Source organism: Nymphalis io, chromosome 19 (assembly GCF_905147045.1).
Source record: "Nymphalis io chromosome 19, ilAglIoxx1.1, whole genome shotgun sequence".
Taxonomy (NCBI): domain Eukaryota; kingdom Metazoa; phylum Arthropoda; class Insecta; order Lepidoptera; family Nymphalidae; genus Nymphalis; species Nymphalis io.
In genome coordinates, this window is record NC_065906.1 from 10,014,956 (window position 1) to 10,033,657 (window position 18,702).

The 18,702-nt window shown below is 30.9% G+C and overlaps 2 protein-coding genes across 8 annotated transcripts in view; both read left to right on the plus strand.

Annotated features, from left to right (window-relative positions):
* Positions 1–7,787, plus strand: part of LOC126776188 (uncharacterized) — a 50,546-nt gene extending 42,759 nt beyond the window's left edge. The window contains exons 3-5 of the mRNA XM_050498488.1: positions 4,927–5,046; positions 5,949–6,102; positions 7,585–7,787. Coding sequence (XP_050354445.1) covers positions 4,927–5,046; positions 5,949–6,102; positions 7,585–7,787 — 477 coding nt within the window. The remainder of the gene's footprint in view (positions 1–4,926; positions 5,047–5,948; positions 6,103–7,584) is intronic.
* The window catches only part of LOC126776125 (uncharacterized), a 585,155-nt gene that overhangs the window by 562,329 nt on the left and 4,124 nt on the right, over positions 1–18,702 (plus strand). For 5 of the 7 annotated variants that reach the window (XM_050498421.1, XM_050498422.1, XM_050498423.1 and 2 more), the window contains exons 2-3: positions 16,623–16,689; positions 17,297–17,353. In XM_050498421.1, the coding sequence (XP_050354378.1) occupies positions 16,635–16,689; positions 17,297–17,353 (112 nt within the window). In that variant the 5' untranslated portion in view covers positions 16,623–16,634. Of the gene's footprint in view, positions 1–16,516; positions 16,690–17,296; positions 17,354–18,702 lie in introns of those variants that run through there. The other 2 variants (XM_050498426.1, XM_050498420.1) reach the window with 2 other exon arrangements.

Sequence of the window (18,702 nt, forward strand, 5' to 3'; positions counted from 1 at the left end):
ATATATAGAAAAAAATCCATATTTTCGTAACTTTTTGACCTAATTCAAGTCCTTTTGACTTTGTGCAAGATCGTCTGTATGTCTGTGTATCGATTATTCAAACGCTTAAGAGTTGTATTGTTTTAAGTTTGAAGAGTCAGTAAATCAGTGTTACTCTAAGCACAAGCGACTTAGCAACTTAGGACCAGTGTTTCGTCGTCAATAGTTCATCGTTACTTGCACCTCAAAAACATAATAGATTTGCATTCAAATTCAACTATAAAATTTCACCCTCATTGCCCCAAAATATTTCACTTCAAAATTAGATACGACCTTAATCAAATCCATATGCAAAATGTGTCGATAGTAATACCTACAGATGTGTGTGACGTACCCAAAGGAATTGAATAAAATTAATTAAAATCTGATCTCTACTAACATCCCAAAACCCCTGTCCATAGTCTAGACATAATTATAAAGTTACGATCAGGCCGTCCCGACCTCACTCTTAATATCAAAACCAAGAATACATCTCCCGAGTACACATTTTAACGTAATGTAGAAGGGAAACGAAAACAAGAACTCTATTACGCATTCCAAACAACTTTTTCATTGGTAACATGTTAAACGCGTCTCCAGAAAGTGCCTTACGTTTGTTCAGGACTACCCAAATAATCTATTGCTTCGCAAACTTGCGATATATTCATTAAACTATTATGCACTTTTAATGTATATTGCGTAAGGTTCAAAATCACTTGTCATTCGGTAAATCAGCCGTAAATAAATAGTTTGTATGATGTTAATATACATTCTTGATAGAATTAAAATACAATGGCAATATTCGATGACATAAATGGAGTTTAGGTTATGTGAGTATATTTCTGTGTTTATTTGGTAAATAATGTTAGGCAACTTCGCTTCGAGTTCTCTACTGGTACCTTTAATAAGCAACGGCCTTACTTATAAATTATAAATGTATGTCTAATGAAACACTAAGACCTCCTTTTCTGTCATCATTGATTGGACTTAAGAAAGAAGAAGACAGATCAGTTAATCAACCCCTAAACGGTAATCATAGGTAAATACTTTGATACATAACTAACTAATTACATGCTGCTTTCCACTTGTCGTGCAGAAGTCCTCGACTGTGAAGGAAACCTGCTGTGTGTGCATGATTTTTATAGTGTAGTACCACGTGGGCATTATTTCATTCATCATTGAAGGATGATAAAAATATTAAGAACATAAAAACTTAATGGTACTTGTCTAGATTTGTATCCGCAATTTTCAGTCAACATAATTCAAAAATACAATGAGTTTTTTTTAATGAAGAGAATTCTCATACTTTTGCGAAAACCGTTTTTCATGTTATCAATTATGAATTGGACCTCTTTTAAGGAGTGCCAAAACTTGCGGTTCTCCGTCTTCCGCATCCAGGCAAAGTATCGTTCAATTATTTATTTATTGTTTATAAAGAAGTATCACAATAATACTAAAGATTAACCATTGCGCAGATTTAATGTTAAACAGGGAAAGAGCAAATATTATTACAACAATATAAAAACCTAAAAAAACATATATGTTTACACAAATATATGATAGATATCATCTGGTTTTTTGCTGCCTAATCACATTCAGATTCCATCTCTGTAGGTACAAAATCATTTCGTAATTAAACGTCAATGGCAACACAACTCTACTTCGTTCAAATAGAGCCCGTGTCACAGTAGCAGCGGTTTAATGAAAAAAGTTTTTGACCGAAAGGCTGCTATTTCGACATTCCAGTTCGCGTTTTAACTTAAATACATACGTATTGGATTCTGAAATGACAAAATGTAAACAGTTAAATGAATATATTTTATGTTTTTCCATTCTTCTGTAATTTTTGTAAATAAAAAATATGTCATAGTAATTGTTTAATTTATTGATCACTTAATTATTTTGCTGATCGTACCGGTCATATTATAATACCGTATTGCTGATCATACAGATTTCAGCCACGTCAGCCAGATATTACCCAACTATACAATTGATGTTATTGCACAGGTAAAGAAGTGAGTCACATGAAACGAATTATAAATTACCTATAACTCTTTAAATAGTGTAAATAAAATCGCTTCTCACTTCTGTCATAGTTGTTATTTTCAACTACACGTTGTATTTTAATGCCGTTTTACGCGGTACTTGAAATTTGATCAAGTCGCAAAATATGCTTTAAGAGTGATTCACTGACTAAATAGAATCAATTATAATGTAATGAAGTCGTAACCATATCAAGGTTTCAAAAATTTTAAGAATATAGATTAATATTTAATTTACTTGCCCCACAGGCCCATAGTATTAATTAATCCCTTTAATTAAATAACAAAGTGTTCTGTGATAATTAATTTATTATCTGTAAGTAAAAATTACAATTAGATTATGTAATTTACGAAAACAGTTTGAGAGATATAACGAGTTGTTTGAATAAACCCATAAAAAACAGAATTCAAAATCAATTACGCATAATATTACAAAACAAATTCTACTTATCAGCGCCATCTATGCTTTTGTGTGAATATTAACTCGTATATATTAGAGGTTTTTGGTGCTTTTGTAAAATAGCTCCGAGATGTTTCAATACAAACATAAAGGTGGCAATTTAGCAAATATCAAATTACAATTATTCTAAATATTTGATATCCAGAGGCTTACCATTGTTAGAGTACTTATCCATTACATATACCTACATTACCTACCTAAAACAAATATATATATATATTTTTATTAATTAATGCTTCATTTTATATGGGTATCAGTTTAACTAATAATTTTGCAATTATTAAATCGTTTATATATATTCCGTAATTTTCCGTAATCCTTACTTCCATAATTTTTGTAAATGTAAAAATTTTTATTTTCACACTATTATTTTCTTATTAATATAATGTTCCTCGAAAGGGCCAAGATAGCCGAGTACACGAGGTTCTTAAAAAAAGGCAGCGGTTTGAAATCCGGGCGAGCGCCACTGAGTATTTATGTGCTCAATTTGAGCTTAGAATTGATTTTATGCTCGGTGGTGAAGGAAAACGTCATAGGAAAGCTGTTAAAAAATTAAAATAACCGCCTGTGAATGCTTACTGCTGGGCCTCTTCTCCTTTTTTTTTCGAGGAGAAGTTGTGGAGCTTATTCACACTGCTCTAATATGGAAATTATGCACATGCTGGTTTCCTCATGATGTATTCCTTAGCCGTCAAGCACGAGATGAATTATAAACACAAATTAAGCGCATGAAAATTCAATGGTACTTCCCCGGGTTTGAACCCACGATCATCGGTTAAAATTCACGCTTTCTAACTGGTAAGCCCTCTCGGCTCGGAATCTGTATATTTCGAAGTAAATTCTTTCACTTCCGTATCCACCAACCTGCATTTTAACAGCATGGTGGTATACCACTTAAGTGATGCCTGTACCTAATTTAAATTGTAATTAATTAGCATTAAAAATTATAATTTACGATAAAATATTATTATGTTCCTTGTGCCTGTAGTTACACTGGCTAACCTACCCACATTCTAATAATATATATTAATAAAAGCTAATATACCTACTCGTTATAAACTTAAGTTACACTACAGTAGCTAAATCTAACACAAACACGTAAACGCTAAATGCTTTGTACTTTGAACATGTATTGGCTTTAGAATTCATTTGTTTTCAATTACAATTAGAATTGGAGCGTGAAAGTAATAAATACAAAATGCCAAACGGTTTGTTTGTATCATACATAAGTATATTCACTTTTAGATTTCTTAGGAATCTGAAATCTGATCATCGAGTCCAATGAACCAATCTTAGAATATTATTATAAGCACATAATCTATACGACTGGACGTTAAAAGTGAAATTTTACGCAATGACAATGTCCACAGATGGAGAGTGCTGTGTTATTATACGAACACATCATAACTGTGTCCATGTTTAATCTTTATATGAGGATAATTTTGAAGCATAATTAATATCATTTGTATAGAAAGCTTTTGCTTTCTAAGGTTTAATTTTACTACTCGTATCGTAATTTTCATAAATGAGTAATATTTGTTATATTTCTTCGAACGTCTCGATGACCACACGTTTCCAATAGAGTACGTAATCTTCTACATCCAGTGTAATTACAGGCACAAGGGACACAAAATCTTAGTTCCCAAGGTTGGTGGCGCATTGGCTATAAGCGATGGTTGACATTTCTTACAATGCCAATGTCTAAGGGCGTTTGGTGACCACTTACCATCAGGTGGCCCATATGCTCGTCCACCTTCCTATTCTATAATAAAAAAACATAAATAAAAATGAATATTCGCATGATTACATTCTATGCGTTTTTAAGCCATTGACCCGATAGTGATCTTCTGTGTCTGACCGTGAGGATTCTTGACCGAAAAAAAAAACTATATTTTTTCATTGAATATGTGTCCGTAAATAAAAATGTCTTGTAAAGTTTTTAATTCTATTCGTATGAAACAGAAACGGATAGTTATTTAATGATAAAATTTAAGGTACTCTTTGATTTCTTTTTATGTAATAATTAGGTGGGTCATTAACAGGCTACTGGATGGTAAGTGGTCACCACCGTCCAAAGACAATGACGCTGTCAAAAATATTACTAACCTCGGAAGCTCTGTCCATTGTGCTTGAAATTACTCTGGCATCTTTTTTGGGTTCTTCAAATAAATAATTTTAATAGAAACATATGACATACAATATATTAACAATACATAATATATAGTAATTAAACCCCAAGCCACTTTATTTTATTAATAATTTGTTAACGAATAACAAAAAAGTAACCTTCCGTCAAAACGTCAAATTGTATGAAAATCCATCCTATTCGAGTAGGTATGTGAAAAAATATTCTCACACAATCGTCTCGCGTCTATAATATTAGTAAGTTCGTTTCTCTATCAAAAGAAAGTACAAAATAGGCATTGTGGTCACCCTACTTGCAAATGTTGCAATCAAGAGAAAGTCAGCCTCCGTCATCTAGCCGCAAACGCCAGAACGGAACCTGACATACAACATGGTGAGTACGTTATTTTGTATAGATTTTTAATTCTAATTTTATTTAAAGATATGACATGTAAAAATAATGACAATGAGTGACATTTAAAAATAACCGCGAAAGAAGGAGTATTCTGCTCAGTTATTTTATAGAATTCAATTTAAAAACTTTGGTGTATATCTAAGCTAGTTCCGCGCAAATTTTCTTATATATTAATAAAATAACACCATCGGTTCAATATCAAATATTTATAATAACTATAAAAGAACAATCCGAAGTGTTATTTTTTTAGATTTTAACAATACATATTATGTGTGTTGAGTCTAATGTTTGATTTAAAAACAAGATGCAGTTGACAAAATTATTTTAATAGTGAGTTGTAAGTGTATTTTTACTTTGAGTGTATTTTTTATTTTATTTAATCAAAATAAAAAATCTATTAGACTTAAGTAAAGTATGACTATAATGTTTATTTTATATCAAGGAAACAAATATTACTGAATGTAATATATATATATATATATATATATATATATATTATTTATTATATATATATATATATATAATATATATATAATATATAATATATATATAATATATATGTATATATATATATATATTAGTATAACAAATAGTATTTACTAAAACTATCGTGAATTACTTAAGCCGTTTTTGATACTATTCATATGAAGGGAAAAATTCCTAATTACTTTTATAAAATGTCCTATTTCATGTTTATTTTCAATAAAATCAAATGCTATCGCTATAATGCGTCACAGACAAAAAAAAAACGAAAGTTGATCTTAAAAAATAATTTATTCAATCTTACACCCAGGTAAATGTTATTAAATCATTTCTTACGCGAACAATTGTAAGTGAATGTCTAAATCCTTGCTTCAATAAACTTATTTAAATTTCTTTCGTTTTCTAGGGCGCATCTCACAGCGATCAACCCAGTGATAGCAAAGCCGACGTGGTGGCGAGAATACGGAACAGGGTGGAGAGCGTCGATCCGAACAAAGCCAGAGAGCTTGGTGGAGTCTTTCTCTTCAATATAATTAAGGGCACGTCAGTTTATTCATGGAGTAAGTGAAATTCTGCCTTCCCATTCAATCGGTTTCTTCTCAAAAAATCTTATTATCACAGATGTGTTGTCTGTGAATTTAGTGCATCTTTTCTGTTATTTAGATTCAGACTATTTTGCTGTGCCTGTATGCTACTAATTTCAATCAGCATCACAATCTCAATAAAATGATTGCTGATCTTATTTAATTATTAGAAAGTGTTAGAAATTACGTTTGAATAAATAATGCGGTCTGATATAAGTAAAATGGAAACGTTGAGGGAGATGAAATATAAATCATATTGGTCGCTTTTTGTCGTCGAAGGATGTCTTTATGTTACATGTTAGTCTTTCTAAATTCAGATGCTTTGCTTTCATTTAACTTTAGTCTTTATTATTAAATTATTTATACGATTTGATAAATGCACTAAAAAAGTGGCCTTATCGCTTACTAGCTATTTCTTTCAAACAACCCTTTAAGGTTAAGATATTTGAATATTAAGATTATCGAATCTGAATGTGTTGATACTATTTGTATAAGCACATACATACTTAAAACATAACAATACAAATATACATTCATTAGTCCAACCATGAAGGTTGGTCGTTCGCAACTGGTAATTCAATTTTCGTTTCATACAGCCATTAAAACAACAAAATATATACAATAATACTATATACATACAAGTTTAACGCTAACGATGTACTTCGATTCCCTTGAAACGATTAGCAAGCGTGCCCCGCTGGCTATACTGAGTACGTACACAGTGGTATACAATTGCACAAAGCACTTCAAAGCTGTGCTTCAAATTGATAATTATTGTTTGTGTATTAATACTAGCAGTGATATGACGTAATAACTCACTTCATTACTCACTTCATTACTTGCCTTTCACGCCGAAGGTTGGTGGGTTCGATTACCACCCAGGACAGACATTTGTGTGCATGAACATGTCTGTTTGTCCTGAGTCTGGGTGTAATTATCTATATAAGTATGTATTTACAAAAAGAAAAGTAGTATATGTAGTATATCAGTTGTCTGGTTTCCATAGCACAAGCTTTGTACAAGCTTAATTTGGGATCAGATGGCCGTGTGTGAAAAATGTCCCAGGTTATTATTATTATTATTATTACTCACCCGTGAAATGTTGACAAAGGAATTATTCTTTAAATGTTATATTAATTATGTTCAATTGGTTATAATATTAACCAAAACCACTTAATATTAACTAATCCACACACACACACACCGTAAATGTCTATGGACGATGATGACCACTTAACATCAGGTGGCCCATTTAATATATAATACATTAAAAAAATGTATATAAATAAGGTATTTAGCAACGCAACTACTACGGCCTCTACCTACGACATGATAATGATACATAAGCACTATTAATTAAATCTTATAATATACATCAAATAACAGTTCAATAAAACATAATAACTATAAACTAATTTTCAACAACTTTGTATATAACAGTAAGAAATTTTTTTTCAGCACTAGATTTGAACAAAGTGACGGTATACGAAGGTGAACCAGACGAAGATCCAGATACAACTTTCACACTCAATGAGCATTACTTCAAACAGCTGGTCTTTGGCAAGGAGGACCCGAGAGTGATCATGCAGGCTGGTAGGTGTTCCGTCACTGGAGATATAATGCGGGCAATGAAACTTGAACCATATATCAAATTAGAATAAGTCGATTTTTAATTTTTATACTTTTAGATACATGTTATCTATTAGTTTGTAAATTTAACCTTATTTAATCAAAGAGAAGGTCGACTTTACAATGAAAGGATAGTGACATATATCACACAATGTATGTCCTACCTTACAATTCGATACGTCTCAATAATTTAAATGGAATTATTTAAAACTGAAATTATGTGTTAAGTGCGATTGAGTCGAATTCCGAACGCAATATTATATAAGTAACATTCTTAAAAGTTGTAATATCTATGTTTTTTTTTTTTGAATAGAGAACGTTTTAAAAAAATTATTATTTGTTAATGTTGTAGGATGTTGCTTAATATACAAAAGTCGTACACTAGAGGCGTTGGCCACAAGAAACGACCTATTCAAAATAAATATGTAATTGCCGGTCATACGTAAAATATCGTATACTTTTAAAACGATTAAAAATACATCGTAATCGTTATATAACCGACTTATGGTAATAGAATTGTATTTAATTTTAAAAATAACCTTAAAAGATTTATATACCAGCCAGCATACAATATATGTTTAACAGGGCGATACGTAATAATATAAAAATAGAATAAATTTGAATATTATAATAATTAATAATACTATGTACTTTAAAATTAATTTATAATGTATTTCCTTTTTCCTGAATGAAATCCTTCATTCATCTGTTATAATAATTAAAAATATTATAATACAACAATAATCGATTTTCGCTAGCTTGTTTTATATATTTTTTTTTAAATAGCGGTCGAACTTTATTAATTCTTTAACTTATTTATTAATAATATTATTTAGAAAAAAGTATTTTAACAGGAATGAACTGTGAATGCAATCAATTGTCGTAATGGCATAATTAAATTAAATAATTGTTATTTGTTGGTCACAAAGTTACCGGTAGAATTTATACTAGAATAAGTATAATTTTTATAATAAATAGGCTAACAGTAATAATAAATTATAAATAAAAAAATATATTTGTCATTTAATTTATATCATGCAAAATAATATAGTCCTTATCATTTATGTCATATAATTCAACTTGATTTGAAACAATAAAATATTGTTTTGAACAAACAACATGTTTATGCTGCCAGTAATTTAAAGAAACTTGTAGAATCTATTTAAAAAATAGCGTAGATGCGGCGCTCTTTGTAAAAGGTATTTTTAGTCTGTATATGTAGTTAATGTCTCGTTAAAGTATAGTTTTTGTCTGTGTCTGTTAGGTATATCACAAAGGATATTTTATATTTGTACAAACCAAAATGATCGCATAAATTTTGTTACATTAATCTTTTTAGTAATTTTCGAACAAAATATTGTTTTCAGTTTTACCTACATATATTTTGAATTAACTCAACTATTTTAAAAACTTAATTTGGTATAACCGTACCGTAACAGCCTGTTAATGTCCCACTGCTGGGCTAAGGCCTCCTCTCCCTTTTTGAGGACAAGGTTTAGAGCTTATTCCACCGCGCTGCTCCAATGCGGGTTGGTAGAATTCACATGTGGCAGAATTTCAGTGAAATTAGACACATGCAGGTTCCCTCACGATGTTTTCCTTCACCGTAAAGCACGAGATGAATTATAATCACAAATTAAGCACATGGAAATTCAGTGGTGCTTGCCCGGGTTTGAACCCACGATCATCGGTTAAGATTCACGCGTTCTTACCACTGTACATAATTATTTCTTTAATTATTTGCATTATAATTATATATAATTATTTTTTAAGATAGGAAATAAATTGTGTACACACTCACTTTGCATTTTATTTCTTCTTAAACATTCCTTGGTGATGACTTTCAAATTTAATGTTACATGTATAGTATATAAAAAAAAAAAATCTTGAAGGAAGTTATATAGAACCGAAATGGATCAGTGATTAGAATGTCTGAATCTTAACCGATGATCATGGGTTCGAAACCAGGCTAGCATTACAGAAGTTTCATGCGCTTATTTTGTATTTATAACTTAAGCCTAGGTATTTTGCCTAGGTAGTAGTAGTTAGGCTTAGTATCAGTAACAGCCTGTTAATGTCCCACTGCTGGGCTAAGGCCTCCTCTCCCTTTTTGAGGAGAAGGTTTTGAGCTTATTCCATTCCATTCCATTATATTAGGCTTAGTAGTAATAATAATATAATAATATCCTAGGACATCATTCACACTCGGCCATCTGATCCCAAATTAAGTAGAGCTTGTACTATGGAACCCAGACAACTGATATACTACATAAACTACTTTTCTTTTGTAAATACATACTTATATAGATAATAATCCCAGACTCAGGACAAACAGACATGTTCATGCAAACAAATGTCTGTCCTGGGTGGGAATCGAACCCACAATCACGCCAATCGGCCCTAAGTATCGGCCCAAAGTATAAATACTTCTCTTCAAGAGGAGATGAAGTCTTTGCCCAGCAGTGGAACATTTATAAGCTGTTATTTAACTAAATTAATACAAAAGGTTAGAAATATATGATATATAAATGATCAAATATAATACGGGAACTTTTCATAGTGAATTCAATTCTCCTAAAAACTTAAATCTAAGTTATTTCGACAAATCAGATATTATATCAGATATCCGAGGCACGAGAAAGTAACATTCCTAACTCCGAACTGTTACTGACATTTTCCGAGGAAAAATCCTCATCTTTTACTTGCAAATTTGACGAGCCGGTTGGCGTGGTTGGTAGATAGTTGCCTTTCACGCTGAAGGATGTGGGTGCGATTCCCTCCCAGGACAGACATTTGTGTACATGAACATGTCTGTTTGTCCTGAGTCTGGGTGTAATTATCTATATAAGTATGTATTTCTAAAAAAAAAAGTAGTATATGTAGTATATCAGTTGTCTGGTTTCCATAGCACAAGCTTTGTATAAGCTAAATTTGGTATCAGATAGCCGTGTGTGAAAAATGTCGCAGGATATATAAGTCCCTTAGAATCTTAGGATCTCTATCCCTGATAATAGCTGATAGATCAACAAGACAGCATTATGCAGTCAGATATTTTTTCGTAATTAATTCATTTAAATTTAAATTTAGCTTATTGTACAAAATAAAATTGTAATTATATACTTATGTATTATAATATTTTTAAGTGAATAAAATCGTTATAAGATACTTAAGATTTTAATTATAATTATTAACCACTCTGCCTAGTCTTAATATGACTATTTGTTACCAAAACCTTTACCTATTTACTCCGGATAAATATCAAAACAGATAAAAATTGTAATTAATATTTATATAAAAGTAAACGTTTTTTTTGTTTTTTTTTTTCACCATCCTAATCTCACACGTCGTATGAACCGTTTACCAGTCTAGTCTAATCAAGATTAAATTAAAAGCTGTCAATTTTGAAACATTAAGAGTGTTACACACTGAGAAGTTATATTCAAATATCTTAATTAAAAATCAATAAACAAGGCAAATAATACTTACGACTTATAAATCTTGCTCAGTGGCTGATTAATTAAAAAATAATTTCTCCCTTTCTGTCATTATTGATTTGAAATTCGAAAGAATTCGAAATTCATTCGAAAGAAAAAGACATGACATTGACACCCGCTAAACAACATTTATAAGGCTGTAAGAGATTATATAGATGACAAGCTAATCGTTCCAGCTTCGCACGGGTAGATAAGAAGAAAAATGTATTTTGAATAGGATTTGCGTAAAATCCGTTCTTAATGAGCGTCTATGTCGGAGAAGGAGTAACTGTGACAAATTTCAAGTACTTAAATCGGGCGGATAGTTTAGATCTCGTGATGAGTGGCATTTTATAAAGATTTTGGAGTTAGAATTTGTTGAGTTTTATACAGGATATAAATTTTATTGTATATTATGATGAGTACTTAAATGTGAAAAAAAAACAGTAACTTCCGAGTCTTTAAACGTAATTTCGTTAGAATCTACATTATGAACCTTGGACTATTGAAGGCCCTTAGCCAGTATAAGATACTAGTTAAAATATAATCATTTTACTAAGACAAATATAAATAATTTTAATTAATAAACTTCAATATATTTATTATAAGCACAATAATCTCTTTTCCGATTTATTATTTATAGATATTTATATCAAATAAATACAAAAATATTACTAATTTAATAAATTAGTCTATGGGTCAAGAGTTGGAGGAGCATTAGCGATGTAAGGAATGGTTCATATTTTTTACGGCACCAATGTGCGGTGGTGACCACTTACCATCAGATGGTCCATTTGCGAAAAGATACAGCGTTATAGAATAATTAATATTCTATATAGTTAATATAGTTATGTATAATTAATAAGTATATTTCAAAAACAGACTTGTGAGAACTTCTCTTAATAAAAACAATGTCTCAACAGGTTTGTAGCGTTACGGTACCTCGGTCATGCACCCCGGGACCCTGACATTTGCCGCTCTAAATATAGAGCCCACTTGTACCGTTTATGAGAACAGGTGGGCCGATAGCCAGCTTAATCTGATGATGAACACCAAAAACGGCGCTTGGAAAGATCCGTATATTTTCAATTTTACGGTATTTACCAGAAGGAATCTTTTATTATTTTAATATTCTTTATTTAAGTGTTGAATGTGTCATATAAGTGATTTCTTCAATTAAGAAACATAAACATTATTAATAACGTACAGTTTCTTGTCGGTAGAATCTACCTTTCGAACCGGTGGTATCTTTGTATTTATTTCGATGAATCAAATGTGCCCTTATTCTTGAATAAAGATTTATTTGATTTGATTTAAGGACGAAAACCTTCACTAAACGAATTACTAAATACTGGTGGTAGAGCTTTGTGCAAGCTCGTCTGGGTAGGTACCACCCACTCATCAGATATTCTACCGCAAAACAGCAGTACTTGTTATTGTTGTGTTCCGGTTTGAAGGGTGAGTGAGCCAGTGTAATTACAGGCACAAGGGACATAAAATCTTAGTTCCCAAGGTTGGTGGCGCATTGGCTATATAAGCGATGGTTGACATTACTTACAATGCCAATGTCTAAGAGCGTTTGGTGACCACTTACCATCAGGTGGCCCATATGCTCGTCCGCCTTCCTATTCTATAAAAAAAAAAAAAAATTATACTATAATAATAGTATAAGTCAATTGTAGCTGAAAAAAATCACTCAAACATATCTATTAATACAGGGACGAAAGAAAACAGGCATCAGAGTGTAGAGTAGAACGATTGCAGCTTTAGGTTCCTGATGGTAGAGCTTTGTGCAAGCTCGTCTGGGTAGGTACCACCCACTCATCGGATATTCTACCACAAAACAGCAGTACTTGACATTGTTTTGTTCCGGTTTGAACGGTGAGTGACCTAGACACAAGGGACCTAAAATCTTAGTTCCCAAGGTTGTTGGCACATTGGCAATGTAAGCGATGATTAACATTTCTTACAATGCCAATGTCTATGGGCGTTGGTGACTACTTACCATCAGGTGGCCCAAATACTCGTCCGCCTACCTATACTATAAAAAGGTACCAAAAACAAGGGATTTGAAATGAATGTTCCCTACATTTATATAAATAAAGAAAGTCAAGGCTGATTGCCACCAACGCTGGGGAAACAAGGAGTCGTTTGTTAGTATTACTCTACACTAACGCTGATTCTGACTAACCGGAAATATTCTATAGAATATATACATTAATTCTACTTTATATACCATAGTGATAATGCTTTTAAAATTCAAAATACCGATATTTATATGCGGGCGTAATCATTATGTACATAACACTACACACACTAATGTATACACGATGTATATATATAAAGTAAAATCTAGTGTCAATGAACAACTTTATACGAGCCGTGCCCCACAATTTTAACCGCGTTAATATTGGATGACAATTAATATGCCCGTTTCATATTTTTTTTGTCTTTTTTTTTTAAATATACGTGTCAATGATGTAACTACTGGTCTTAAAAGAATTAATTATGTGGTATATAGAAATTAATTAAATGAAATTAATGAACATTAAACGATATTTTAAATGTAGTGCCTAATACAATGACGATATTCAAATTTATATAATCGATATATTAGGTATGTGTTTGATTTATTCCTGGTAGATTCTATCTGGGGTACATTCTTTTAGCAGATAAAGCAATGCTATCATATTAACTACAATTTATTGGAGAGTTAAAAGTAGTCACGTGAATATGTAGTGCTATTCTGTAAGAATTCACTTCTCACCCGTGAAATGTTGACAACCGACTTATAGTGATATAATATTTTGTTGTCGAGGAGGCCCAGTGATAAGAACGCGTGAATCTTAACCGATGAACGTGGGTTCAAACCCGGGCAAGCACCTCTGAATTTTCATGTGTTTAATTTCTGTTTATAATTCATCTCGTGCTTTTCGGTGAAGGAAAACATCGTGAGGAAACATGCATGTGTCTAATTTCATCGAAATTCTGCCACATGTGTATTCCACCAACCCGCGTTGAAGCAGCGTGGTGGAATAAGCTCCAAACCTTCTCCTCAAAAAGGGAGAGGAGGCCTTAGTCCAGCAGTGGGACATTTACAGGCTGTTACTTACTTAATTTACTTACTATTTTGTTGCATGTATTCATGAAATTTTAAATATTATAATTATTATGATTAATGTCGCATATCACTTTCTGAAATTTCAGGACTGTTTTCTGCGATGAGTTTCGAGATGGTTGTTACATAATAGCCCTATTGTATGATTGCTATTCCGATATCAATTTATGTCATAATTATTTTCCACCCTAGGGACACGGCACTGTTTCTTTATGACCGGTTATTCTGTATCCTAAGTACCTTAACCAGTTCGTGCGATGTATCAAGGGTTTGTTGTTTACTACTACAGTATATATTTTTAATTAAATTGATTATTATTGTTATTTATTTCGCTTTTCCTCTGCTCTCGTTTTATCGAGGATACGATGCCCTTTTTGATGATCATCCAAAGAAAAACTGCAGAGAATTCACTTTAACATGAGATAAGATCTTCTGGATAATTCTGCGTGTTAATTATAAGTGTTTTCTTTAATAAAATAAAAGTGAATTTGTGTGGGAAGAACATTACAGATGATGAGATGGTGATGGGTAACTATCGTTTTTACTTTCCATTGTGATTTAATTTTGTTATTATATACCCTTTACATCGTAATACATATGTAAATATATAACTCCATAAGTTTATACAGCAATAAAGCTTCCAGTCGGCATGATGTTTTCTTTCAACAATCATTGTTTCAGCAATTCTACATAAAACCCTTATGAATTATACGATGATGATAAATTATAGATGAGTGAATACCGTATGAAAAACTGTTCAGTAGTTTTGAGTCTATCGCGATCAAATAGACAGACAGACACGATGGAATTACCTTTGTTGTAAAAGTAATTTTCAATAACAAAAGTCACCATTAATAACGTATAACAATGATTAAGTTACTAAGCTCCAAACCTTCTCCTCAAAAAGGGAGAGGAGGCATTAGCCCAGCAGTGGGACATTAACAGGCTGTTACTGTAAGTGAGAATATAATCAAAATAGTAAATACTAACATATTATATAATAGCGTAGGTAAATAATACGACATTTATCTCAGGTGGCCGGTAATATCTTGTAATTGGTATTTGCTAGAGAACGGGCCCTATTAAGAGGTAAGGACATGCACTAACCCTCGCTCTTGGACCAGTGTAACGCACTTTAAGTACAGACGAACACATGAACTGTTTAAAAAGTGATTATTTATTTTGTTACTATAAAGCCATTGCAATTACAGATATATATTAAATTCTCTATGTCAAAGTTAAATAACTAAAATTCACCTCAAACAAAAAAGTTAAAGATTCTTAAGGACGAAGGAAACTTGTCTTCTCTAGTATGGTCTAAAGTACATAGGTTAGTGGGCATCGTCTTTAAGACAAATAAATTGTAACATGACCTAACATGGAATAAATGTATTAAAATATGTATAAGATAATCTTTTTTAGATTGTAGAATTAATAAATAAATTGTTGAGTAAAACCACGCAAATACTAATGAACTCTCATACTCTCATAATCAAATGGGACGGCAATCCGACACGATCGGAAATAGTTCAGGCACAGCATTTATGGCTTGCGGTATTTCCGAAGAGCGGGAGTACACTTCGAAATAATACTGAAAATTTTCAACAGAATACTCCTCGGGATCTGCTGCCTTATAATATCTAGACACTAGAACACCAAGGCTGTCTATAATACTTAAATCGTAGAACACATACGAACATCAATTTTTTTTGTAACGTAAGCTTTGCATGAATTTAATGAATTATTTAATTTTAATTTGTACCTATATCAATTTCAAACTATTTGTGTTATTAATTTTAATTTTATTAAGTGCATGTTTATTTTTTTATGATCTTTAATTTGTATCAATTTGGACTTATTATTTTTTTTTTTTTAATCTTTCTACTCATGTTGCTATAATTATGTGTTAATGTATTTTTAAAACAAATATTGTAATTGTTGTGGCTACTTTAAAAAGCTTCACATGTTAGCTATTTTCACTAAATTGTTTTACATTTGTCATTAAAACATGTAGTAGCTACTAGTGGTCCTTAAAAAAAAAAAAAAAAAAAAAAAAAAAAAAAAAATGTATTAAAAACCGTGGAATTTCGATTTAAAACGATGGAATATTATAAAGTATCTAAATTAATCATTACTTAGATACCATTATTCATACGTAAAATCTTATGAACGCGAAGGTACCGGTAAGTCAAGCTAAGTCTTAGCTGCGGTGCGCATTTTTATAATCTACATTCAATTCCCATCTGCGAAACGATTCACATGTAGACAAACAAACAAACAAGTGAACGATGTCTTCGAAACTCACCATACTGACGTTCGCCGCCATTATTTCTATTTGCTATGGTGAGTAAACTCTATTATTGTGTATATTTATATAATTAAAAATATAATTAGTAAATACTATTATGATTTTTAAATGTATATTATTAATTAAACAAATTATATGATTTTCGAATTCATTACAATTAATAAAAGTAATTAAATACATTTAAACAATATAATTAAATATTGTATATGAATAAATCTTATCTAAAACAGATACACTGTTCATTATTAACGTCACATTTGACAATAACTAGACGTATATTCTGTTTATAATTCATCTCGTGCTTTTCGGTGAAGGAAAACATCGTGAGGAAACCTGCATGTGTCTAATTTCATCGAAATTCTGCCACATGTGTATTCCACCAACCCGCATTGGAGCAGCGTGGCGGAATAAGCTCCAAACCTTCTCCTCAAATAGGGAGAGGAGGCCTTAGCCCAGCAGTGGGACACTTACAGGCTGTTACTATTATTATATAGACGTAGTATATTAGTGCAGAATATTTATAATACTACATAATCAAAATCGATTTATTATTTGAATGAGTGATCATTTTATTGAGTGATATTTTATCAAATATTCAATCATTTAGAATGATTTATAACATTTTAATCCCTCGATCGATAGGTGTGGAGCGCAGCAATTACGATATAAGCCGAAACAGGATAAATGGCGCTCGTAACGGTAAAATTACGAGTTTTATCACTTGAAAGCATTTTAACATAAATTTTCATTGTCCATTTCATAGTTATAAAATTAGCATCTAAACATTTTAAAATCAATGTTAGGATAACGGTTAATTAACAAAATACATTCGATATTTAAAAACAGTTGCAAATATTTATACACCTACCGACATCTACCTACTAGCTATAACGGTTATAACAGACGAAAATAATTTATTATCATCCGTGCTACTGAGCCGTTTATATTTATATGTAAATATAATATTTCAGAATAAATGGTGTCGGGTTAATGTTTCGCAAATTATGTAAGCTATAAATCAAACAATAAACAGCTTTTATTAATCATTTTACATTTCATTCATTTACTATCATTCAAATGATTTTTCATTCAATCATGAAGTTATTCATTCAATTTTATTTACTTTATTGGTGACTGTTCATTTTAAGATTATATTTATTATTTTTACATTAATTACCTAATTAGATATATACAGTAACGATCAATTACTTATATTTCAAATAGATAATTAGATAATTTTTTGAATTTATATATGTTTATAAAACATAAATAATTCATCACCTTACGTGCGTAAAACCGTACCTTTGGAAATATTAAAAGTAAAATATTAAACCTTATATAAATCACTTGTCGTTCGTTCGTTCGTTTTTAAAATACCTATATAGCTATAGTTAACATGCACAAACTTAACGGCGTTCAGCATCGTTCAACAAAAAAAAAGCGTATAAAAACCAATAAGGTATACATTCTTTTTTAAACAAATTGTACAAAATTTAAAAATAGAACGTTTTATAAAGTCACTTTTTGAAGATTTTTGTTTATAGTATTACATCCATATTTTTCATCGTACAATATACGCATTGTTAATAAAATTATAATATTACATTATGTACTGAGAATTAACATTCTTTATTATGGAAATAATAATTACAAAAACTTGAACTTGGAATAATAAATCTTAATACATCACCAAGGTCGTACACATTCAGTTATTTAAAATTGTATTTTTTTACAGTAATTAGAATTACCGAAACCGAGAACACTTATGTGTACTTGTTTTTATTGTTTTAATTATTTCCTTAAATTACCGCGACGCGCGCATATATCTTTATTCAAGATCTTAATATGAAGAAGCTAAAATGTGCTTAACATAATAAATTATGATTATTTGATGGTTCCTCGCAGTGAAGCTATACGAGTACTTAATATAACTATGCTGTGAAAAGGAAGCATAACAATTACTTTATTTTTTCTAATAGAAATATGTAGTTTGAAAATTTTTATTTGATTTTATATATCGGAAATTGTTTAATAAAAATAATTATCTA